At 45.8% G+C, this 24,851-nt stretch overlaps 1 protein-coding gene across 24 annotated transcripts in view; it reads right to left on the bottom strand.

Moving 5' to 3' along the window:
* Positions 1-24,851, bottom strand: part of IQSEC1 (IQ motif and Sec7 domain ArfGEF 1) — a 291,038-nt gene that overhangs the window by 108,900 nt on the left and 157,287 nt on the right. For 2 of the 24 annotated variants that reach the window (XM_086846629.1, XM_086846632.1), the window contains exon 1: positions 19,961-20,748. The exons of 18 other annotated variants lie outside the window; for them this stretch is intronic. In XM_086846629.1, the coding sequence (XP_086702755.1) occupies positions 19,961-20,037 (77 nt within the window). In that variant the 5' untranslated portion in view covers positions 20,038-20,748. Of the gene's footprint in view, positions 1-8,861; positions 9,114-19,960; positions 20,749-24,851 lie in introns of those variants that run through there. 4 more of the 24 variants (XM_086846631.1, XM_086846634.1, XM_086846646.1 and 1 more) reach the window with 3 other exon arrangements.

Here is a 24,851-nt window from a genome sequence, read left to right as displayed (position 1 = left end):
ACCTGGAAAAAGGAGAAACAACTTGGGACAGGTCTCTCAATAGGCTGCCATCAAGGTCTGTGTTCCTCTCCATATGTTTGTTTTTAAGGAACTAATACGTTTGGAAAGAAGTCAAGTATTTATCTGCATTTCACAGCCCCTTTCCTCCACAAGTGTTTGTTACATTAACTTGAAAATATACAGACAGTGATATTCTATCATCAGGTCTTTGTGTATATGGCCAGAAAAACCCCACTGCTGAGCACTCCAAAGCTCTTCGTTGCGAAGTGCTTAAATTCAGGGCTGTGTGCCCACTACAGCAACAGGGTCAAGCTCTAAATAGTCAGATTGAGCAGAGTGGTTTTCACTCATTTTGAAACATTAGGAGATAATTTCAAACCGATAATAAGGTACTGAATAGATTGATCTGCCCCAATCTCATTTGATTTGGTAGTATAGTTCACTCTTGCTGGTTTAAAAATGGAAGAGGATTAAGCGATACAAACATCTGCTGATAAAAACACACCTACCTATGCAGAATCCCTGCGCAGCAGATGCAGGTCTCTTGTGGACACCCAACAGTTCCAAGGAAATTGGAATTGAGCTTTAACCCTAAACTGAACACACAAAACTAAAAATATGCAATTTAACACATAGTATCTCCTAATTTCATTGTGAAACTTCTGTTAAATCAGCTTCCATTTCTTAGGAACATAATTAACCCCACAATAGCAGTGTGGGGGCTGTTTTGATGGCTTTTATAAAGGCTTTTTTTATAACTCGATCTGCCAATAGCTATTGCTTGTGGGTCCTTCTTCCCAAAGGCAAGCAGGGCTTGCTCTTAGATAAGAGCATCCAAGACAAAGTACAAATGTGCCTTTTATCTTCCCAGAGGCACCAGAAGCTCAGCATCTCCTTCCCACAGCTTCCTCTGATGCTGCCTGGATGTCTTGGCTGTGGGAGCGCTTCCCAGCTGGACCCCGAGATAATCACGGAAGCATTTCCCAGCATCACAGAGCCACACGATGGCTTGGGTTAGAAGGGACCTTAAACCTCACCTTGTTCCACCCTGCCATGGGCAGGGACACCTTGAACTGGGCCAGGCTGGTCCCTCTGGCCATGGCAGGGCTGACCCCAGGCACTCACTGCCCCACTGGCTCCGAGGGGAGAAAAAGCCGGAGCGTCATTTAATGGTCAGAGGTGGGACAAACATTGAGAACTCCTGAGACACAGAGATCCTCACCCAGGACTGTGGGCAACAGAGGAGACTGCAGCCACACTGTCATTTTAACAGGGAAATATGTTATCCACAAGGCTTGGAACACATTCCGAAGGCTCCCGAGCAGCACAAAGGTCACATTTCACTCCGCACCACCCGCACTGGCTCCTGCCCTTCTCACAGAGCATGCCCAGAGCTGGAAAGGCCTCTTGCCCCAGTGCAAGAAGGCATTCAGGCTGCAGGTGGAAGAGCAGGATCAGCCTGTGCCCTGTCATGGGAGCACAACATGCTTGCACTGCCGAGCTCTGACCCCAGGCTGGACCTGCAGCTCTGCCCTGGTGACAGCACTCTGAGTATCACAGGTCCTGCAGGGGCACCTCAGCTCAGCCTAAATGTTCCAGTACCTTAAATCCTAATTTCTAAAACCTTAAATCCTAGGGAATCCTGATTCCCAAGATCTCCTTGGAAAGATGGTTTTACTTGACATCCAACTACAGTGAAGTGGCTCTCAGGAAGGCGGGCGGTAACAGAAGTGCGGCTGTGATTCAGCCCTCAAGATGATGTGGGAAAGCAGTGTCCAAGAGGACTCCTGTGTTAGAAAACAAATTTATGTGAAAATAAATGGCTTTCAGGCGAGCTGAACCAGAATACTCCACATCAGGATGTAATTCCCCTGTGTAATTCCCAGCCATGCTGCTCTGCCTGTGCAAACCAGGCCCCAACAGACCATGAAAGTGGCCCCCTGATGTTATGAAGGAATATTATTCCTTGCTCTGGTATCACCAGTTAATGAGACTTCATCGAATGCAAAATGCCATGCACACTGCTGAGACTTTTCCAGAGGGCTAAGGCAGGTGTGACTAGCTCAGAAGTGTATTTCATTGTGAACTGATCAGCTTGCAGCTCTGCACCCCAGCACACTCTGCATGGAAATACAGTAGCTCGGGCTGCCCTGCCTTGTCCACCTCCGGCTCTGCTTAAGTGTCATTAACCAGCCAGTAAATACAACCATGATGAGCTTTGATTTTATTTTAATTTGTCTGTTCCTGCAGTTGTCACGAGAGCCTCATTAAGCAGCTCTTCCACCCTCCCAGCAGTGGTGAGCACAGGAAACCCCCCAACAACCCAAGCCCACTTTAAAACCCCTCACACACTCAGTACCCGTCAGGCAGTTAATTATACTCATGAATTATTGTCTCTGCTAAAGATGACTGAATGTGTGACACTTTGCTTACTGCATGAATTTCTGCTGGTTTTATGATTACTGTCAAAGGAAATTATTAATAGGCAGATATTGCATCGAGGACAGCAAAACCACAGCAAGAATTAGAATCTATACTTATATAGCAAGATGAATTCCTCTTAGGAAAGGAATAAAACCCTTACCAGGCATTTAAGCAGAAGACCGTTTCCTAAAAATCATTTCACACCCCATGTTTTCATACTATGATCAATCCCCAGCACAGATGTTAATGACATAATTCATAAGTTTTACATTGATCAGTACTTACCAATTCCTAAAACGTCATCTGACTCCTTCTGGAAAATGCATGATCTTGTTAAAACCAGATAAGCTCTGAGCTTTATGTTCTCTCTCTACCTAATTTGCTTTACAGTCCACTGTAAAGATAATTCTGTTGAAACTGAAGAGCAGGGAATGCTCCCATATAATTTATTTCTTTGTACATTCAGAACAAAAAGACCCAAGCTGATGGGCTGCTTCAGGAATTAAAATATGTCAAAAATACAAACACAACTGAGTAATTGAAGGACAACAGCAGCAGCACCTGCACCCATTCAGAGCAAAGCCTGAATGCCAATTTCTAGCTCTGTCTGAGGAGACAAGGAGCAGCAGGAGCAGCAGTCGAAGCAGAACAAAACTCAAACTAGTTCTGCCCCAAAAGCTGCCGCATATACTTTTACCATATACCTCACCTCCAGAGAGCATTAAAGTACAAAAAGCTGCCTTGAATAGCATGAAATTCCTCTACCACTAGACAAACAATTTTACCAGCTCAGTAACCCATGGTTCTGCTCCAACAAGCTCTTTGGAAAGGTCTGTGTAAATAAATAATATAACAGGCTGTTAACTTCTCTGGACTGCCCTGGATTAGCTTTCTGACTTCTAGAGTTTCTGTGCATGTCATTAGACCCTGCACCCTGCAAGCACAGAGCCTTGGCAGAGTCCAACCCAGGGCTGCTGAAAGTTCGAGCAAAACTTCGATGCAATAACTTTAATGCAAAGATATTTAAACTTAAAAGAGTGCTGGAAGTTAATTTAATTTTTAGCTACTTAGCTAAGCTGGCTTCTGGTCCTTTCATATCAGACCAGCTCAGTACACTCAGCCTTTCAATGAAGCAACAACAAAGCTTTGGAAATGCAGCTGGTGTGGGCAGTGACTGAAGGAGCTTCCAGCCCTTGCCCTGCTGCATCACTTCCACATTCCCAGAGTCATGGACTGGGTAGGGACCACTGGGGCTCAGCCAGTCCAACCTCCCTGTCCCAGAACATCTCCTGCAATTATCTGACCTGCCCTAAAACCAACACATGGAAGTTGCAGGAGCCCCCTGCAGCAGCAGTGCTGTACTGACAATGCCGGTTCAGGGCAGTCACTCACACCTCGAGAAATCTGTGAGAAGAAACACGGAAATACGTGCAAATATTGCAAACTCTGCTGCTTTACACCAACCCTCAAGCAAGGATTAAATTGCAATCACCTGCTGTCTCTACCAGCCTTTGCAAAATGCCTGTGCCTTTTGAGCTTTTACCAATAATAATACAGAGTACAAGAAAAAAAGAACACACAGAGGTACAAAGTGGAAGCATTTTAATGAGCGGTCATAAAAAATAAAAAGGCAGAAGGAGCTGATGGGGTTCTGGCCCTCTGCTCTGAGAAGGCTGTAACTTGTAACCAGCTGAAGCTCACTGAACTTAAACCACAAACCTCTCATTTACATGAACAATCAGATTGAAATAATCCAGCCGTGTAAACACCCATCCACCCCAGCTGAACACAAGCAACATTTAAAGGCAGCTAAATGACTTTTTTAAAATAACATTTCAAAGCAGAACCAAGCAATGTAATTCCCCCCTTGAACGAGCTGCTTCAGGTAGAGGAATTAATGCCGCAGCGATTCCCCCTGCAGCTTCCTGTGCACAGACCAGGCACAGCGGGGCAGCAGATACTTGCCCAAATAACTTATTTTAGGATGCAAAATGCACGAGACACACTCACACACACCTAACACAGTGCTCTGAAGACACCAGCTTCATGCCACCCTGGCCACGGTTTGTTCCACTGGCACTTGGAGTGCATAAAACATTCACCAAGCAGCCAGGCTGAGCCCATCTCCCACCAAAGCAAGGCTCTGGGATAGTCACGCCCTCACCAGACTCAAACACAGGCTTTAGTCTTGCTTCCCACTGTAACAATACATAACAGATATTCTCCTTATCCAGATGAATTTTACAAACATTAACCCTGGAGGTGCCAGGAGAAACAGCTGAGGTGGGTGTTGGAGTTGCCATTACAGGAGAAAACTGACAAGCACAAATTGAATATCTGATTATCTACCACATTATCTCTGGTCACATGTTAGCTGCTGATGGTTGCCCATGAAATGCAGAACAAGCTATGCCCAGCCCTGGCTCCCAGCCCACCCTTTTGCACTGATCCCAGTGTACTTTAGAGCAGTCTGAGTGCTCAGAACATTTATGAACATGCCCCTACCCAAGTTACACTAAATTTTTTGTGCTCCACACTTCCGAATTTTATGAGCTCCATCCCGACCACCAACTCCAGTAGCTGCCCCAAATATCACCACAACTCCAGTAGCTGCCCCAAATATCACCAAAGCCCAAAGGGGACCCTTTCACTGCTCAGGGTGTTGGTTTTCTTTGATGAAATCACTGCATTGTTCCGTCAGACTTCAGGGGAAAAAAAAAAAAATAAAAAAAAGCAGACAACTAAAAATAAAGTATGACCAAACCAAAGTGGAAAATGTTTGTAGCAGAAGGAAAATAAGGGAAGAAACTCCCAGACAACTCAGACTGAGGACTAATTCTTACTTTTTTCCAGATGTATGGAGCACAAAGAAGTAACTATTGACCGTTTTCCTCCATTACTTGCACTGGAACTTGAAGATGCAAGCTGAAAACTATGTGTTACAGTGCTATAAACCCTGTAATTTATTCTCCGTGGGCTGGGATGTGCTGATTCAGATGGCTCCAGCCTCCAACCACTAACCCCACTCTCAGAGGTGGCTGGCACAGGGACATCATTAGGGATGAGCCATTCCCCATGCAGGATCTGCTCCCATCCCTCTCTAACACTTGTTCCTCTGCCTTAAAACTGCCAGGATCCTATAAACACAATGACGAACCTGAATGTACTGACAAACAATTTCCCAATTGTTTGTTTTCTATCCCCCACCATGGAGGGGGGAGGGGGGAAGGGGGAGGGGAAGAGGGGCGGGGGAGGGATCACTGAAGTGCAGCTTGAACAGAAATAAATGATGATGGATGCTTTCCCCAGTTCTGCTTCCAGGCTTTGCCAGGTCCCTGATTTTGGGGAAATTTTCCACCTGCAAATATCACAAATGAAGATTCTCCAGCAGAGGAGAGCACTGCTTTTTAGTGCCATGGTGGTCTTCAGAGGGGTGGAAGGGCAGTGTGACCCTCTGCACACAGACTGGGACAGTGACAGCGCAGAGGGCGAGGGACCCATGAAGGGCTGCAGTGGCAGCACAGCCACTGCCAGCCCCTGCACTTCCTCAGGGGCTAACACACACCCCTATTCCCATCCCAGAAACCTGGGAGACAACGCTCTGGGCAGGAACACTGAACAGCTTCATGCAGGTGGGGACTGCACCCACCAAGGAGAGCCTGAACTCTGCAGTGTGGTATAGACCACTGCTGGGCAAGGGAAGGGACAATCATCCTGCATCCCACCAGTGCCAGGACAGGAATGACAACTATCCCCTTGGGAACACCAGCTCTGGCTGGGCACCATCCTGGGGCTCGGGGATTACCCATGTCCTGTGCTGTGGGGATCAGTCAGACCCTGCATCTCTTGGCCAGAGCAGCTGTGGCTGCCCCTGGATCCCTGGGAACTGTCCAAGGCCACACTAGATAGGGCCTGGAGCAGCCTGGGATAGTGGAAGGTATCCCTGCCCATGGAATGGGATGGGATGAGATGGGTTTTAAGGGTCCCTTCCAGCACAGACCCTTCTGAGATTCTCCCCTGCTGTGCCTTGGGAAATAACCTGGCAGTAGCGAGGCTTCCCTGGCTCAGAGAAATGAGCTCTGGAAGGACACAAGCTCCGTGTTAAGTGCAACAAACTCTCCTTTGGCACAACAGTGAAGAAATCCCTTCATCTTTTTAACTTTTGCAATTGTGCTCTAGGAGCTAGCCAACAGCCCCCAGCAGGGAAAAAAGGCACCATTATTTTTAGGTGGTGCAGTGTATTTCCACACCACACTGTTCTGCTCTCTCCTAAGCTTATTCCAGTACTACCTACGACTCCCCTAGGCTAAAAACAATTTCCTCTGCACACATATTTCCCCCTGCAGACAGCCATGACACCACGGGCTTGCGGCCTGGTCGTGCAGGCTCAAGCACACACACACAGATGGGCCGAGCTCTGCCCACAGGCCACGCGGTCCAGCTAGAACAGGCAACAAAGACTCAGTCAAACATGTTTTTCTAAAGCTGCTGCAGTCCAATGGAAACAAGGTCAACCCTAAAGTCTTATTTTCCTTTTGGAGTGGGGCTGTTTTCTCAGGCAGGCATAAATCCCCTCATTCATCAGGGCTGCAGAACAAGTGGCCCAGTGTAGTTGAGGCACTGACTGGTGCCCAGTGTGGGGGCACTGGGCTGAGCAGGGAGGCTCCCACCAGGTCAGGGCTAGACCAAACTCACTCTGCTGCTCCAGAGCATAGTGAGGCTGCTCACTGAAACCTCCAGCAAGGGCTGCACAGGCTCCAGATTCTCCCAGAAAAAGGAGAAGAGGCAGAGAGGGAGAAGGATGGGGATAGCCTCCCCCTGGATGGATAAGTGAGCCCCAGTGGTTGCTGGAGTCTCACAAAACACAGGGAGAGTTTCAGGGTCTCTGAATTGTGTCAAAGAGCAACTTGGGGTGGTAGAAAACTTTTTCTACAAAGGAAAACTCTGTTTTTACTTCTTGGTGTTGCTGCCAAAGAAAGATAGGATGTGTCAAAACAACCAAAAGCATTCAATGAAATCCTCTTGTTACTCTGCATTTCACTGGTTGAAATGCAGTGAATGGTGAGAGCCACCAACAGCTTTATAAATAAACCCCGCTGTGAATAACTCAGCTAATATTCAACCCACCCTACACAGCAGTAAGGTCATTGATGAAATAAAGAACTGGCTGTTTACAGGACACCACAATTTGCATGTCAAATTTCAGGAAAATCACCACACCCGGGATCTCTGAGGAACTTTTAAAGTTTAGTCTTCATAGGATCATCCAGCCTCAGGGCTGAGGGATTTGCACAGGACTTGTTTCAGGCAGTTCAAGCAGCACCAAGTTTGGGATGAACATCTGGGTTGTAAAGACTGCACTCATGTGCTTCTTTCAGGCTTTCCCTCTGCTTCTGGTTCTAAACTCAGATCATAAATTAAGTAATTTTTATCTTAATCAAATCCTCTCTTGGGGATTATTGCCAGTTTCCATTATATTGGCTGTGCTGACAACTAAGGGATTTCTTAGATTATTTTGGTACCCTGATGATAAAAAGCCTTCTACAGTCTCATTCTGAGTTGTAATGAAAGTTCATGCAGGAATTCAGGCTTTCTAAACTATATCCTCAGCCCGGAATAATTATGCAGTGTGAAATGCAGTAATTACTTGGATTACATGACCTCTCCAGGGTAGCTGGCTTGGCCAAAGGTACCACTTAACCCACACAGCTGTGTCCCACCAAGAAACTAAGGCCTGGGACTGGGTAACTGTTTAAAAATATATTTTAAAAATCGCTGTGAGGATGCACAATCATCAAGCGTCTCTCTCAACAACTCCATTCCTGGAATGAGCTCTGCTGGAATCCTCGGCAGCTGCTCTTGGCAGGGAGCAGTGTCCAACACCCCGAGACTGTGCCCAGCCCAGCCCCTCCTTCAGTCCATGTGTTTTCCCATGTGGGGTCACAGCACCACTGCACCCTGGAGACAACAGACACTGAATCCAGGGTTTCATTCTGCCCTAAAAGCCACCTTCTTTTCACCCCCTTTCCTCACAAATGATGCTTGCAGAGCACCAAGAACAACTGCTCAACCTCTAGATTTGGGAGATAGGACAAACAAAATTACGACAGGCAAGCATTCTGAAGAAAAGCAGAATTTTTCAATTTCCACTCTCCAAAATGAGGTTTCTTTCATATTCCTATTTTCTCCTGCTCGTAAATGAGACAGAAAACTCCATGTTCCTGGAAGACTTTTTTTGCAGTAACCCTGTTAAAGAAAATGTCATTTTTGCATGTTCAGTACAAAGCTGAGAAAGAAGACTCTATCCCAACAACACTCCCAGGCTGCTGAGATTTGACTCTGCAGGGAGCAGGAGCCCAGCAGCAGCAGCACAGGCAAGCTCCAACACAGGCAACTTTCAGCCTCACAAAACAAAGTTTTATAAATCCCCCCCGTACCTGATCGTCCTGACAGAAATGCAGTATTTCCACATCAGGTTCCACATGGCACTGCCATCCCCCTTCATGACCTTCCCCAGAGTGTTTCCAAAGGGAGAAGAATTCCAAGCAAGCCCAAGACAAGGCAGCTCAGCAGCACAGACAGAGTCAGTCCAAGTTTCAGGCAGCAGCCCAGCTCTGATTCACCAGTTCCAAGTGATTCCTCCGACCTCCACTCAACTGAACTCCGAGGGAAGGCAGCTTTCCCATCTGAAGTCTCAGGTTACTCCTTTCTTCATGATTTATAAGATTTGGTGTTTACATTATTTGCAAGCCAGAAGAGATTATTAGAGGCTGTTCAGAAAGCTCTGTGTTACACTCGCTGCTCCAAGCTGCCAAGTCAGAAAACCCTATCTTAGGCAGCACCTGCAGAAAGTTATTCCCATTTATTCCACTTCAAAAAGAACCCCCCAGCCTGGTAACACTGCCCTAGAAAATCCCTTATGAGACCTGTAAATGTTAACCCAGTACACACTCCATCAAATGCCTCGGGCTGGAGGAACCCTCAGCTGTTTGCAAAATTCTTTGTGTACTGTTAGAAACTTTCTGGTGCCAAAAAAAAGTAATGAGTCATTTTCCAAAGCTGGATTTGAAGGCATACAAAGAAGTCCTGGCTTTCAGTGGTGAGTATCAGCTACAACACTCGGCCTGGAAATCACAGCAACAATAAAATGGAAAGATCTGATTAAAAATAAACCCCAAAGCAACCAAGAAACCCCCAAATCAACAGCAACAAAACCCCCAGATGGATTATGTACGTGGAATTATTTTGCTGTGCTGAATAAGTTTAAACACACAGCATTTATTGACAAAAGTTTCAATGAACTGAAGCCCCAGCATGTACTCACATGGCAAAAACTTTAGAAAAAAGTATTGTTATTGTTGTTGTAGAGATGAGCCCTTTAAATCGTGCCTGGGCATCTCCAAGACCACCCCGAAAGTCAGAGTTTTTGCTCTGACAGATAAAAGTTCCCCTATCTTTTGCTCAGCCCACACTCCCTTCTCTGCACCATTATCAGGGGCCCTTCTGGACCAGGGACATCAGATACATGTTTAGATTATCAAACTTAATTAAGCAAGAAACCAAGTTCACTCTGTTTCTTCCCAGAGCAAAATCACTCTGTGATTAACTGTCTGTTTGCTGTTACATAATTCCATTTTCTCTTAGACAATTTTGTCCAGGGTCTCGTGACTGTTCCCACTGAAATACATTCTGCTTTGGGAGTTCCTGATAATTTTTCCTGGAGCAAGCTATTGATGGCTCATTAAGAAAAGTCATACCAAGTTCCATAGCACACAGTACATTAAAATCAGCTGGCTTAATGAAGGAAAATTACATTAGAAAACTTTTATACATCTGTTCCTAACTTAATCACAGAAATACATTTCAATGCTGGAAAAAGCTACATAAGTTCAGGCAGCCCAGTTGAACCTTGTCCCTTCACTTCCTAATTTCAGAGATGAAGTACCTACAGGAGAGATTTTCTGGTTTTTGTACCCTATACACTTGCAAGATTTCATCTGGCATAAATAGACCCATTATATAAAGAGTATAAAAGCAGTAGTTACTTTTCCGTGCAGCACAGAGGTATCAAACAGCACCCTCAGTTGTGTCAGATCCCTCTCTTTGAGCTCAATCCTGAGCCCTCAGTGTAATTGATGTATTTAGATTACACCCTCCTTGATTCCCCTGCAGTCCCAATATTTTGACAGCACAAGCATCTGCAGGAATAGTGGTTTTACCTGTCTCTAAAGACAGATTCAGTGGTGAGATCTATAAGACAGCAGAGTTTTCATCACCTCTTTCAACCATGTTTCTAAACTTTGTGTACAACCAGTGACCAAAGGAATTAAAATAACATGGGATCATCGTGGGACAGAGGTGAGATGCTGCAGTGGGACTGTTTTTTGATTTGGTTTTTAAATCATTGCTGCAGCATTTCCCATGAAAACCAGAACATCAAATAGTGTGGAGAGTATTTCAGCTCCTGAGCTGAGTTTGTCTGCTGATTCCCTAGAAGACCTGGACAAATCCAAGTAGCTTCTCTTCTAAGCAAGTAGGGATTATGATTATGAATATTATGATTATTACTACTACTACTACTACTACTACTGCTACTACTACTACTACTATTATTCTTCAGGAAATACATATCATTTAATACACATCCAGAAAATGCTGCACACTGCAAATCAGATAATGAGCTAATGTAAGTCCTAGTTCAGTTCTGTGATTAGATCTCTGCTGTAAGAAAGTGCTGTTTATTCTACTGTAAATATGAAGAAAAATTGGTGTGAGATGCTCCTTGGCATGCTATTTGAGGGGAATATTCAACCCCACAGCATCCTGCAGAGCCTGGGGAAGGCAGGGCCTGGCTGGATATGTCAGCAGCACCAAGGAATAGCTGCTGATTTTTGTGAAGAACTGGTGGTTAATCAAACCTGATTCTGTTTCTCATGCTGGGCTTCCTTCTCTAAAAACAGCTCCTCTGGAGTATCATCACCTAGGAGGTAACAGAAGGGATGGCCAAGAGAAACTGGACACATCAGCCAGAAAAATCTTACTGAGGAACAGAGGAGCTTTTCCAGGATCAGTGAGAGTGAGGCCCTTTTGTCTGGGCTGTTTACTTCCCTCCCCTTTGTTCCCAGCACATCACCATGCCCCAAACAAGGCACACACATCTGCATATCAAGTGATTTCACTGTTCTGAAGCCTTGTTTGCTTTCCCTTCAGGACAGCTAGGATGAGCCCCAGCACTGCAGGAGCCACTTGGTGCCTTGTCTGCCCTGGACATGGATTTTCCATTTTCTGCATCCATCACAAACTCTTGTCACCACTCTAGTGACACTGCTGTCCCACACTCACACAGGGGCCCGTGGGCTGTTTGGATCTGCCTGTCTGGGTTGTTCCTCCCCTCTGGGTGTGGATGAGAACTTCATCACTTATCTCTTCCTCTCAGAACAGATTCCATTTGCAGCACATCACTGCACCCACCCCGAGCTCCCCGCACAGATTTACTTATTTGCTGGGTTTTTTTTTCTCCCTGGAAACCTTTACTAGCTCTGCCCTGCTTGCAAGAACACACAGCAGCTCTCCCTCTCTGCAGCTCTGTCTCTGGAACCATGACAGTGCCCCATGTAACACAAGCTCTTGAGTCCTCCCAGCTTACAAGAAGGTGCAAGGAGAAGTTCTGCCTCCTTCCAAAATTTCTTCCCAATTCAGGACTGTTTTTTTCCAAACCCAGAATCACTAGTGGCCACACTAGATGCCTTGGACCTGCATGCTGCTGCCTGTAAGACAGTGGAGAAATTTTTTCCTTAACATCCAACCTAAAACCTCCCCTGGCACAGCTTGAGGCCATTTCTGAGGAACGGGAGGCTTTTAATCTATTTTCTAATTTTCACACTGGAAACAAAGCTGCTGCAGGCAAAGACACCACAAGGGACATCAATCACTCTAAGTATTTAAAAATGCTGGAGCTGAGATTCCTTCACAAGTTGTAGGTGGTGTGTTACTTTTAAATGCTTTTAATAGAAAGGCAGGACTTAACTGGGAGATGGAATCTTACACTCCATCACTCTCCCACCTCTGGAGATCCATTCCCATTTGGCAGCAGAGCCTGCAGGATGATAAGCAGGGAGCTCAGTGGGTACAAGAAGAGAGGAGCCCAGAGAAAAGCAGCACCTAGGGCAATGGATCTGATTTGGTTTTGGCTGAAGCTGCAGGTTCTGGATATCTGCATTCCCTCACCCGTGGTGTGTGAGGTGATTTGAGTGCTGCCCCTGCGCCCAGGCCCAGCCTAACTGAGCTCAGCACAACATCCTTGCCACAGGAAATGTGCCCTGCTGCAGCCCTCAAGGGTGCAGAACACAATTTGCCTGTTTTTCTGAAGTTTCTATCATAATGAAATGGTCCCGAACCAGGATTTGACATCATTTCTGTCCTGATGTATGTTACATTTGTAGGTCATTTGACAAAACGAAAATGTGACTGCTGGAGTCAGCCTCGTTTGGGTTGTCAGTGCAGTCCCAGACCTATTTTTAACTTAGGTAGCATTCCCCTTATACAACAGCTTTTACCAATTAAGGATTGCAAGGAGTTGTACAAATAGATGGAGTTAAAATTTTTATCTGAAAAAGCTTTCTGGCTTTTTGGACAACTTGGAGCATCTTCAAACCTTCAACCCGCAACAAGCCAACATTGTGACTTAGGAGGTTTTAATAAAATATCTTCACCACATATTTTCTTCCCAACCTTCACTGCATTTTCTTCCATTCCCTTTGAAAGTTCCCTTGCTAATTTTTCACAAACATTCCAAAGGAAACACAAACCTCAGCATTTCCTGGGACCTGACAGCAGTGACATGCCAGTCCTACTGGGGAACAAAGCCAGCCTGGACTTGGCATTTTGATAAAGGGCATCTCACCTCACCCCCAAAAGGCTGGAGATTTGAGATCCTTGGCAGAGCCCCTCCAGCACCCTCCAGGCTGCAGCTTCTGAGAGACTCCTGGGATGTCTCCAGGCCACCACCAGGCTCCCTGTGCTGTAACTCAGTCTTGGACAATGATCAAAGGGAGCTCAGAAAGCTTCCAATTCCCCTCTGCAGGGCACAATTAAAATGTGGCTGCTCCAGGGGCTGCCCATCAGCTGCATCCAAATACAGGAGAGACTGCAGAGGGAAAGAAAATCTTGGCAAACTATATGCTCCAGGGATCCAGCTAAAGGGCAGGAACCCCCAGCACCCCAGTTCCAAAAAATCCCAACATCAGCCTTCAAAGCTGACTGTGAAAGGTTAAAATCTGTGCAAGAGTGAGGAATGGAGAACCTAAGGACTCACAGATGGTTCCTGGGTGAGAGGGAAGGGGGTGAAGAAATTGAAAATTTCAGGAAGCCTGGAGAGTTGATGTCATGAGGAGTGCAGAGAAGCTGGGGAAAGGTGGGAAAAGGCAGGGGAAAGGAGGGAAAGAGCAGGGGAAATGGCAAAGGAAAGGCATAGGTAAGGTGAGAAAGGTATGGGAAAGGCAGGGAGGGAAAAGGCAGGGGAGAGGTAGGGGAAGGGTGGGAAAAGGCAGGAGAGAGGTAGAGGAAAAGGTAGGGGAAAAGGCAGGGGAAAAGGCAGGGGAAAAGACAGGGGAAAAGGCAGGCACACATACTAATGTAATATATGTTGGTATAATTCGCGTTTTATTGTACATATATAAGGTCAAGTATTAAAGTATGTTTTATCTATAAAACACAAACAACTTGAGATTGCAAAAGCAGCTGCAGGAAACCCAGGAATTTGTAATTAACACAGCGATTAAGATAACACCGAGAAGAGATGGTCCACCCAAGCAAGACGAACCTACTAACGACCCAGCGATTAATACCTGATACTGATCTAGTCGAAATCCTCAGGACCGTACATCTCAATGTCCAATTCCTGAAAAACTCAATACTCAAACTTCCTAATTCCTAATTAATTCCTAAAATTCCTAATACTCAAACTCTCTTCCCTTCTCGGAAAACTCATCAACAGACCAGCAGCAGAAATATGAATATGTAAGAACACAAGAAAAAGAAAGAAACTGAAGCTGCATAGCCTCAGGCCGAAAAACCTGTATAAAACTCAGCACTCCTTGGGGGAGCCAGTGCCACATAGGCTGGTTCAGAGTTCACCCAGCGCCGACCCCGGGCTCGACGCTGGCTTTGATTGTGGCTGTTCCAAAATTCGATTTTACAAAATTTTCAATAAAATCCTTATTGATAAAATTTGGCTGACTTCATTTATAACACTAAGAACGGTCAGGTATGAAATCCAGTTTAACCCAGTTCCAGCACTGTTCCAGGGAGAGGTATCCCAGCCCAAGAGATTCATGCTGGGTTTTGCTCAGTCATGGCCAAATCCCACTGGTGAAACCAGAGGTGAGCCAGGCAAACCGGGAGTGTGAACTTCAGGTATGTGAGCATTGAACATCTACACAAAGCCTCTTTCAGACACAGAGAATCATTAATGACATTACAAGGAAGGCTTCCACCAGATTAGCAGCTATTTGGTGTATTTTCATTTAAATTCCTCAACTGGAATCACTTCCTAGAGCAGATGAATCCTCTGATGGCTTTTAAGGCATTCTGCTACTTTGTGCATTTATTTGAGGGTTTGCTCCTAATAATTTTCACGCTGACTGGGAATACTGTAATGTGTGCTGTTTGCAGGCTGTGCTTCCAGAGGTGGTGGATTTGGGAGGTGGGGGAAGCTCTCATCTGCTCCGCAGCTGCAGCAGTCTCGCCCAAGGATCCTCTGGAGAGGGAGCTGCTCCACAGCCACATGACTCAGCCCTGCTCTGGATAAAGTCACTGTCAAGTGAAAGCAAACTATTTATTTCTACCAACATATATGGTGAACTCCAAACGCAAGTTCAAGGCAAAGCTCCAGTAATTCTCCCCACCCGCTTTGGTTTTGTTTTGTTTAAAATGCTTCAAACGAGCTCAGTTTATGTGATAGCAAGGAGCTACACAAGCCCACTGACATCACCGTCCAGCACTGCGCAAAAGCAGTTCCCTGGTTTCTGCATGAACCAGAACTCGATGGATTTTTCCCCTTACTCCCTGTTCCTGAGGTTTGTAATTAGTATGCAGACATCATCTCCAGGAATACAGGATGATAGGATCGTATATAAATTTTTCCCCCTTCATTAAATCTGTTCCTCAATAATGAATTTAATTATGTAGTGATCCAAGACCAGAGAGTTCTTTACGCTTTTTCTTATACTGCCTTTCTCTTAAAAGGGAGCAGCAGCACTGCCGTGTGCCAGTTACCCAACACATCTGAAGCCACCTCACACAACCCCAGAGCAGAGTCCATGCTGGCAACACCCGAAATGAGGAACAAAGCCTCTCAAAGCACATTCTTTTTAACAAAGAGTTGACCTAAAGGACAGCACTGACATAGATAATTTCCAGCCTGTATGCTGTCCTTGAAACAGCATCTAAATTAAGGCTGGCAATTCCTTTCATGGGTTCAAATGCCACATTTCGCTAGGATAAGAGTGGGAGACAGGATGAGCACAGAGCTGCAGGTGCCCTGCAGAGTGCAATATCAGAGTGGCTTTAAGGAGCTTCTGACACTCAGATACTCTGGTATTCCAGGGTGGCAGTAATAAGCTGCTCCTAACAAGCCAATTCATTAAAGCATTTTCATTTTTAATCTACACTGAAATGTGTGGGAATGAAACATATACAAAAATACAGACTTATTTTGCCTAAAGATGGACTCAAGCACATGATTCAGCCTATCCTGAAGCATGGTGACGGAACTGTGAGTCCCAACTGAAGGGTGAAACAATTCCAGCTAATCTCTGGCTTCAAAGAGCCAGCCACCTCTCACTTCGCTTATTCCACTGGGGTGGCTCATTACAAATGTCCCTAATTGTTCTGGAAGGGACTCATGCCACCTTTAGAGAGACCAAACTGATGAAAGAAAAATTGAAAATGACAAGAAATAATTTTAAAACTGTTTTGTTTGCCAAACAAGGAATTCCAACTAAGCAGCCTTCACAAACTTGGCACTTGCTTCATGTTTTTTTAAATATTCCTGTTTTAGCCAGAAGAGACAAGACATTCTGGGAGGGAAAATCTACAGATATTACAGCTGCCCTCATTGCCAGTCACACATTTCCTCACCTTCTGCTTGATCTTTAATGCAATGCTAATGATAACAATTTCTAGCCTGGGCTATTATCCACCAGCTGGCAGCAGCACAGCATGAAGCTTTCCCCCCTGGCTAAGGAAAATCTTCACTTTCACATGCTAAACCTGGAGTCACATGGATTTATAATAATCCTGGAAGTTAAGCATGAGACGTTCATCCTGCAAAGCCCACAGAAACCTGACAGTGATTTGTTCCTCTTACACTTTAATCTGCCACAGAAACACATCTCAGCACCCTCCATGTTTGTATTTAGAGGGTACCAAAACCAGCCCTCAAGTGAGGGGTTCTGACCAAAATGCACTCAGTGTTATTGGCAACAGAGCACTGAAATCTCATTTTCATAAATCACTGAATTACCAAACACTTCTTGGAGCAGGTTTCTAACCCAATCCCTCCATTTTGCTTTATGCAATTTGCTGACACTTGGATAAATCAGGCTGCTGGTTTATAAGCACATTACTGGAGCCATCAGCACCACTACCTTGCAGCAACTTTGTTTTGTGAATATACATGGGATGGGCAAAGTCCTGGTTATGCAGGTGCTGTCAAATTCAAGGAAGAAAGTGTGGTTGGTGGATTTCTCCTAATTTCCCCTTCTCCTGGCTGTGTTGAGAGAATAAACTCCAGAGAAGCTCTCTGTACATTTGGTCTCAGACACTGTGGTGCCTGCCCTTACCTGGCATTTCTTTAGGGGTGCCACATGCCCATCCACATGGAGCTGGATTTTTTACCCAGTATACATAAATAAACTTGAAAACCTGTCCTAGTTTTCCTTTCTCCTATCACTCAGGCTCACTGTTTCCTTGTGGTGCCCCAGCTGGCACTGCAGCCACAGCCACAGAGGAGGAATGGCTCATTTACCTTGTCTTCCATCTCTCTCAGCCCCACAGCCCTGGGCAGTGGGGCCACCAACACGCCCTGCACGGAATTCTCTTCCAGCCCTTGGATTTCAGTTCCATGGAAGTGGACCCCAGAGCAAGATATAAAAATATAAAAAATTGGAATTGTCTAGGCCAGGCAGCAGACCCGGAATCACTGAATCATTAAGACTGGAAAAGCCCTCAAAGATCTGTCCAGCACTGTCAAGGTCACCCCTGCCCCATGTCTCCAAGTGCCACATCCGTGTGTTTTCTGAACATTTCCAGTGATGAGGACCCCATCACTGACCTCTTCCAATGCTTGACGACTCCTTCCATGAAGAAATCTTCCCAACATCCAGCCTGAGCCTCTCCTGGCACAACTTGAAGCCATTCCTTGTCCTGTCCCTGTTCCCTCAGAGCAGAGCCCGACCCCCCTCTAGCCCTGGCTGTCCCCTCCTGTCAGGGAGTTGTGCAGAACCAGAAGGTCCCCACTAAGCCTCCTTTTCTCCAGGCTGAGTCCCTTTCCCAGCTCTCTCAGCCTCTCCTGAGGCTCCAGCCCCTTGCCCAGCTCTGTTCCCTTCTCTGGACATGAACATACAAGAATTCCTGGAATAATAAAAGCTGGAAACACAGCTGGACATCCCACCATGGAGCAGCAAGTCACAGCTTCTGAAGCAACCAGGAACATTTTCCACAGCTCTGAGCACTGACTACAACTGAAAATCAGAGTCAGGCAGTGCACAGAAGGAAAGAGCATGGTCACTCCATGGAAATGCTACCCAAATACTGTTTTGGTTATGTGTTACCTCATTTTATACATAAAAATAGGAAATACATACATGGGGAACACACAAAACCTTCCCATTGCCCCTGGGCTCTTTTTCAAGAGCATTTTAAACAATTTGCTGTCACTAATAAAAAGTAATTGAAAGTCTCCAGAGAGTTTTTTTTCTTTCTTTTCCAGAAGAACTTCCTTGCATTTATTCTGCAGCACCTGCTTTTCACACTTGTTTGTGCTTCAACCAAGAAATTCTTTTGTTTCAAACGTGAGGAAGTCTCAACTTTCCTTCAATTTTCTTCTTAAAAAGATGAGAACAAAGTGCCTCTATATGATACCAAAGTGTTTAAGGCCTGGTTTAAGAGCTGCTCATGCCGACAGAAGATTCAAGCACACCCAGGTTTTGATGGCAAGTAAATTAACTCTCTGGAAGGGAATAAATGGGCAGCCCTATTGCAAGGCTTTCCATTAGGAGTAGTAGAATAACTCCTCAGTAACTCATTTGCCACAAAGCTGGGATTTCGCCAGGAATCCAAGACGGAAAGCTCGAGTTTAGTATTTATTTGTGTAAAAACAGTCTGGCTACAATTCTTATATTTTACATGGTTTATCAGCAAGGAAAACATCACAATGGGCTGGGACTAGGTTGAGAATTTTTTGTCTTGGCAGTGGGATCTGTGAAAAGCAGCGAGGAGAATAAAAGCTATCTTTTGAAACTTCCCAAGCCAATGGGCACAGATGAGGGTCCCCTGTTACTCAATGCAGGAAGTGCAGGGCACCCCTGAAACCTTGAAAAAGATTGGAACAGTTCCCTTTTCCAGCCTTCAGTCGCTGCATGAAAAATTCAACTGCAATTAGCATGTAGTACAAAGCACTTTCTGTAGGCTGACAATAGGTAGCCAGGGCAGAAAGTGTACGTAACAAGAACGGAATCCCATTTTAGAGAATCGCATTGTTTTGTTCACGGTGAAGGGATCCCCACTTTCCCCCCAGCAAATTCAAACCCATCCAATTCCCTCTGCTCAGCAGTGTAAATCAAAAGCAAGGAAAATTAAGTTTAGATTTAAAAGCATCAGGGTAAGTTCAGGGACATGTTAAATAGAATTGCTTATTTTGCCGTTCCATTAAATAGGCAAGCTCAATGCATCTGACATCCAGACCTATTCTTTACCATCACCATTCACCATCAATCATTTAAGCTGGGTGTCAGACCTGCCTCAGTGAAGTGCCCACTGCTCTGAATGACTCTGATGTGCACTTTGTTCTGGGAGGGAAAGGAAAGATGAACTATTATATTGCTAAATATCTCCGGGAAATAAAGAGTCTTCTCTGCATTACATAAATTCCCATGACATTTCAATTAATCTGCCAGTGTTGTGTACAGTGCGGACACTACAGCACGAACTACTGTGCCTAAGGATAAAATAGCAGGAAGAAAAACTCCTGAGTCTTAGCTGAGGTGATGTGACCTAAAGTAGAGGTTAAAACCAAACAGCACTCTTACCTTCACATCTGCATGCAAAGACAACAGCAGCTGATAGTTAATGCAATTAAAAAAAAAAAAAAAAAAAAAAAAAAAAAAAAAAAAAAGCAGCTTTACAATCTTTGTCACAAGTTCTCACTAACCTCACTAATTGCCTACCACTCCCTTCTCCCAGGGAGCAGAACAGCGGAGAAAAACCCTGGTGGCATCATGTGCTGAAGAGCATCTCAGAGTTAACGTTTTCTTACCTTTTATAGAAACCATGGAGAGGCTGGAGACATAAAAACTGCCAGTAATCCAAGCAGAAGGCCTTCAACTTCAGCATTTTCTAGCACTCCTACCGCCGCGACCGCGGTCTGCAGCGGGCTTTTAGCGACACAAGACTTTTTTGTTGTGGTTTGAATGAGTGAAAGGCGGTGCGGCAGCCTCGTGTCCCTGCATCCCCGGGCTGTGGGATCGCCCCGGAGGCGAGGGGCAGCCCCGCGCCCGGCTCAGCACCTGCAGCCCCGCTCATACAAAGGGGAGAGCGCACAAAGGACACCAACTGATGGGCGCTCTTTGATCCCGCTTAGCGCTCACCTCTCCCAAAGCCCCCGGTCCTACCGGGATCACTGGTACTGCACAGAAATCCCACTTCTCCTTTCGCCTATTTTAGGCCATTCTGAAAGCCCCCTGGACAAACAGCGTGGATAAATTCCAGCTGCGGGCTTTGATGAAGCCTTGGAAAGCATCCTTAGAGCTCCCAGAACTTCGGAAAATGGAGGCAATTACCTCGATGGGCTCTGACACCACTGCCCGGTACCCAGAGCAGGGCTGTGATCTCAGCACACGGGGCTGCAGGCGTTTGCCCTTTTCCCTCTTTTTCCCCCCGTAAATCGGCTCCTCCTGTACCAGCACATCAGCTCCATTGTCTGCGGCACCTCGGGAACTGGGGGCTTCTCTTGAGGGGAGGGGAAAGGAGCAGAAAAAAGCAGAAGGAAAAAAAAAAAAAGAAGGCAGCCAGGAGCTCAGAGCCTCCCGCTCACACAAGAGATTGTGCTTATCTGGTTCCCAGCGCGCTTTGCCAGGGAGCGTGGGGGGAGGATGAACCAGCCCCGAACCGCCGGGCGGCAGCGGGACAGCCCCCGAGGTACGGGCACGGACACGGACTGACGGACGGAGAGACAGAAGGACAGAGAGGCAGCGGGACAGCCCCCGAGGTACGGGCACGGCCACGGACTGACGGACGGAGAGACAGAAGGACAGAGAGGGAGCCAGGCGGACAGACAGGCAGACTGCCGGCGGGAGCGGACAGCCCCTCCAGGGAATGCCGGCGGAGATCCCGGCGGATCCCACAGCCGCTCCGGAGCCATCCCCGAGCCGCAGGCAGGGAGCTGCTGGGGCTGGGCATGTTACAATTAGCAGCTTTTGCTATCGAAACCTCTGCTAGGCACGATATAAAAACGGGTTGCTTTTGTTCTGAGAAGACGAGCACAAATTTTTAAAAATCTTTTACCCTGGCCCAATTCTACCGATTCCCGCCCCTCCTCCTTCTTTCCTCTCTATCCCAACGTGAACTGTCAAGGGTGAGAATCCTGGAACGGAATCACACAGGGTAGGATTAGAGTAGAGAATAGGTGGGAATTCCTCCCTTGGAGTGTGCGGAGGCTCTGGCACAGGGTGCCCAGAGAAGCTGTGTCTGTCCCTGGACCCCGGAAGAGTCCGAGGCCAGGCTGGACATTGGGGCTTAGAGCCACCTGGAATAGTGGGAGGTGTCCAGGCCCACGGCAGGGCGATGGAATGGGTTGGGCTTTAAGGTCCCTCCCAACTCCCATCAGTCTGGGATTCTGTAAATCTCCTGGGATGGAAGAGACCCGCGAGAATCATCCAGTCCAACCCTTGTCCCTGCACAGACACCCCAAGTACCCCACCCTGCGCATCCCTGAGAGCTCCTGGAGCTCCGACAGCCTCGGGGCCGTGCCCATTTCCTGGGGAGCCTGGACAGTGCCAGCAGCCTCTGGGCTAGAACCTTTCCCTGATTTACAGCCTGAGCCTGCCCTGGCTCAGCTCCAGCTGGTCCCTGGTCAGACAGGAGAGATCTGTGCCCATCCCTCCCCTTCTCCAGTCTCACTGGATACTCTGAGTTAACAACGGCACAGAAGTGCTCCATTGCAACTAACAGGACTGGCACACAACAACTTCAACTGCAATTTATCTTAAAAAAAAAAAAATCTAAAAAAAAATTAAAATTTAAAAATGCTTTTAAATAAGAAGTGTCCTGATGGAGACCAATGCTTGTGTCCAGTTTGCTGCAAGTTCACTCTTCCAGCAACCACAATTTGGCTGTTTCTCATTTTGTTTAATTTCTGAAAATCACTCACAGTAAACATATAGGCTACAGCTTGCACTACTGTCAAACAGGTCTAGAGGAACTTAAAGAGTTCAACAGTCACAGCAACAAAACCAAAATCTGACCAAATGCTTCAAAACCACTCTGGCACTTGGACAAGTGTTTAAAACAAAACCAACAACCAATCAACCAACAAACCCAAACAAACAAATAAACAAACCATGAAACACCCTCACAATCCTCTCCCCAAAAAGCCACAAGAATTGCAGCACTGTTTAAAAATATGCAAAGAAAACCAAACCCCTAAGCCTCAACCTGAGGCTCTTTTCCATGTGGACCTATCCAGTTCCCCAAGTGCCTGGATAATAAGCTATATTTAGGCATCTCTAGAAGCTATATTTAGGGGTTCTGATTTTACTCACTGTCACTGTGCAGTTACAGAAGTGCATTGCTTCTTCTTACAAAAAGGCTTTTTGTAAGTTTTATTAAATGAAATTATAAATATATTTGAGTAAAAACTGGCAGTTTCTTTAGTGAAGTAAAGAAATCAGTGGGTTATGCTTAAACAGGGTCACACTTTGTGTGGTATTTCCCTAAAAACACCTTGTACAGAACAGGATAGGTGGTGGGAATGACCAGATCATATGAAAAGCAACTTGCAGGGAAAAAATATATTTGATTGGGGCCTTTTAAAACATAATTTCTTGTGAAGATTCTCTTTCAATTACCCCTTTTTCCTTGTGCTGCCTGCACTTATTTGCTGGGATTTCTTTCAGAGCAGCACCAGAGCTGGTGACTGCTAAGCAAACACAACTGGGTGTCTGTGAGAAGCAACATCTACCCCCAACAATGCAAAACACTGCCCAAACCCAAGCCTATTTATCTTCCTGGACTCATATCCTTTGGGCTTCAATAGCTTGGCAATTGTCAAGTCACTGATGCCATCATGGTGAGGATACTTAGATTTTCTTATCAAAACTCTTTCATCCCTGCTTTTCATCCCCTGTTTTCCAGGGTAGGTTGACCTGGTAGGAACTGAGGGAAGGCCCTGGAGACCCAGTGGCTGCTGGTGAGCCCCAGCCTCCTGCCACTGACTCCTGCCTTGGGTTCGGTAGTGCCAAGAGGGTAGTGGAAAATCATTTTTCCTTTGTTTCCACAAAAAAAATCACAAGAAAAAATAAAAGAAAGATGAAAAAAAATTTGAGTTTTCCCCTTTGTAATATTTTTGTATCTGATTTTTTTTACATTCCAAGAAAAAAAGAAGGAAAAAACAAAAGAAAAAATGGCTACATCCCATAACCAAGGCCAGCTATTCCCAGGATCAAGGAAAGAAGGGAAAACCAGCCCAACACAAGTAAGCTCAGGAGATGCCAGCCAAAGACTTGATCCTGAAATGAGACTTTTCAGGAAACTTATCCTTTGTCTGTTCACATTGCAAAGCAACTTCTTTCTCAGCATCATATCTTTTCCAGAAAAAAAAAAATCCTTTTTATCACCTTAATTATCTATTTCTAAGGAGTGGGCTTGGAGCATAGGAGCCATGTACCCATGGATTTCCTGACAGCATCCAGCACTGATTATCCCACCCTTCATGCAGAGAAAATGCTAATGAGGACTTTTGCAAATGAAAAGCCTCATGCTCTCAACACGTTCTTCATTTTCACTTGTCTTCCAGAGGAAAACAACAAAGGAAATTAAGCTTCATCTCACGCTCAGCTGGGATATAGAATTGGTTCTTTCAAAAAGGCATTTACCGAAACCTTTGACTTTGAATTCCCAGGCCTAACACACGTAGGGATTTTTGGATGTGCTGCTGCTCCAACACTTAGAGCAGTGAGCAGTTTGCTGAGAATTTCTGCAGTCACTCAGAGTTCAGCCTCTGACAGGGCTTTCAAAAACAGCCACTAAAGAAAGGGCCAAGTGGAAATCAAACGTTGCACCACCTCCTCTTTTAGGGGTGGTTTTCCTGCCAACCCCTGTAGCTCTGAGGCTGAAGGAAAACAATCCACTGAGGGATAAAATAACCCCAGCATGAAGCCAGTGCCTGCAGGAGTTCCTGGTGTATTGCTTTCAAAAGTTGGGCAGAGCAGGAAAATTGACTTGTCTGGTGACAATCTTTCACAAAATACTAATACTGAACTACTGTTATTAATTAGTTAAACTTTTAGAGTGATATGCCAGGAACATTCCTAAAAAATATTTCACTTCCCCAGAAAAACAGTGTATCCCCCTATTTAGGTGGAGCACAGAAATTGTAGTAGTTAAATTGTTTTCCACAAGTCTTTCAAGACCTCAGGATGAAATACTCGGCTGGCCACAAACAAAAAATTCATGGTAGCATGTATTGTGGAGTTCAGGAATTTCACAGGACCCAGACAGTGTGGATTCCATATTCATCCACAATACCCTGCACACATCATATTAAAAAGTGGGGGAGTACAGAGCAGGGGTACAAACCAAGGCTTTGTACAAGCAAAGAGATGCTGAACTTCTTCCTGGAAGGTTTGAGGTGCTTACAGGACACCACAGCACACAAAGTTCTGTGCACAGGGTAATGTGTGGCCACTGTAGTGCAGTAAGTGGCCTCCACATCAAAGCTGGGGGGGAAATTCCAAGGCTACTCAAAGAATAAGGCAAATTTTGATGTTCAAGGCTCTGGCAAACCAAATGTCCCTCCCTGCCCCTCACAGGCATTCCTGGGTACCATCCCCTGAGCATCCCTGCCCCACCAGGGCAGGTAGAAGAGGTCATACAGAGCCCTCAGGCTTGGGGACACCCTGGAGACACCCCAAGATGTTGGTGACAAGCAC

This window comes from Cyanistes caeruleus, chromosome 11 (assembly GCF_971803275.1).
Source record: "Cyanistes caeruleus chromosome 11, bCyaCae1.hap1.1, whole genome shotgun sequence".
In the NCBI taxonomy this organism is placed as follows: Eukaryota; Metazoa; Chordata; class Aves; order Passeriformes; family Paridae; genus Cyanistes; species Cyanistes caeruleus.
The sequence above is the reverse complement of the archived record's forward strand: the minus strand, read 5'-3'. Positions and strand labels throughout refer to the sequence as shown.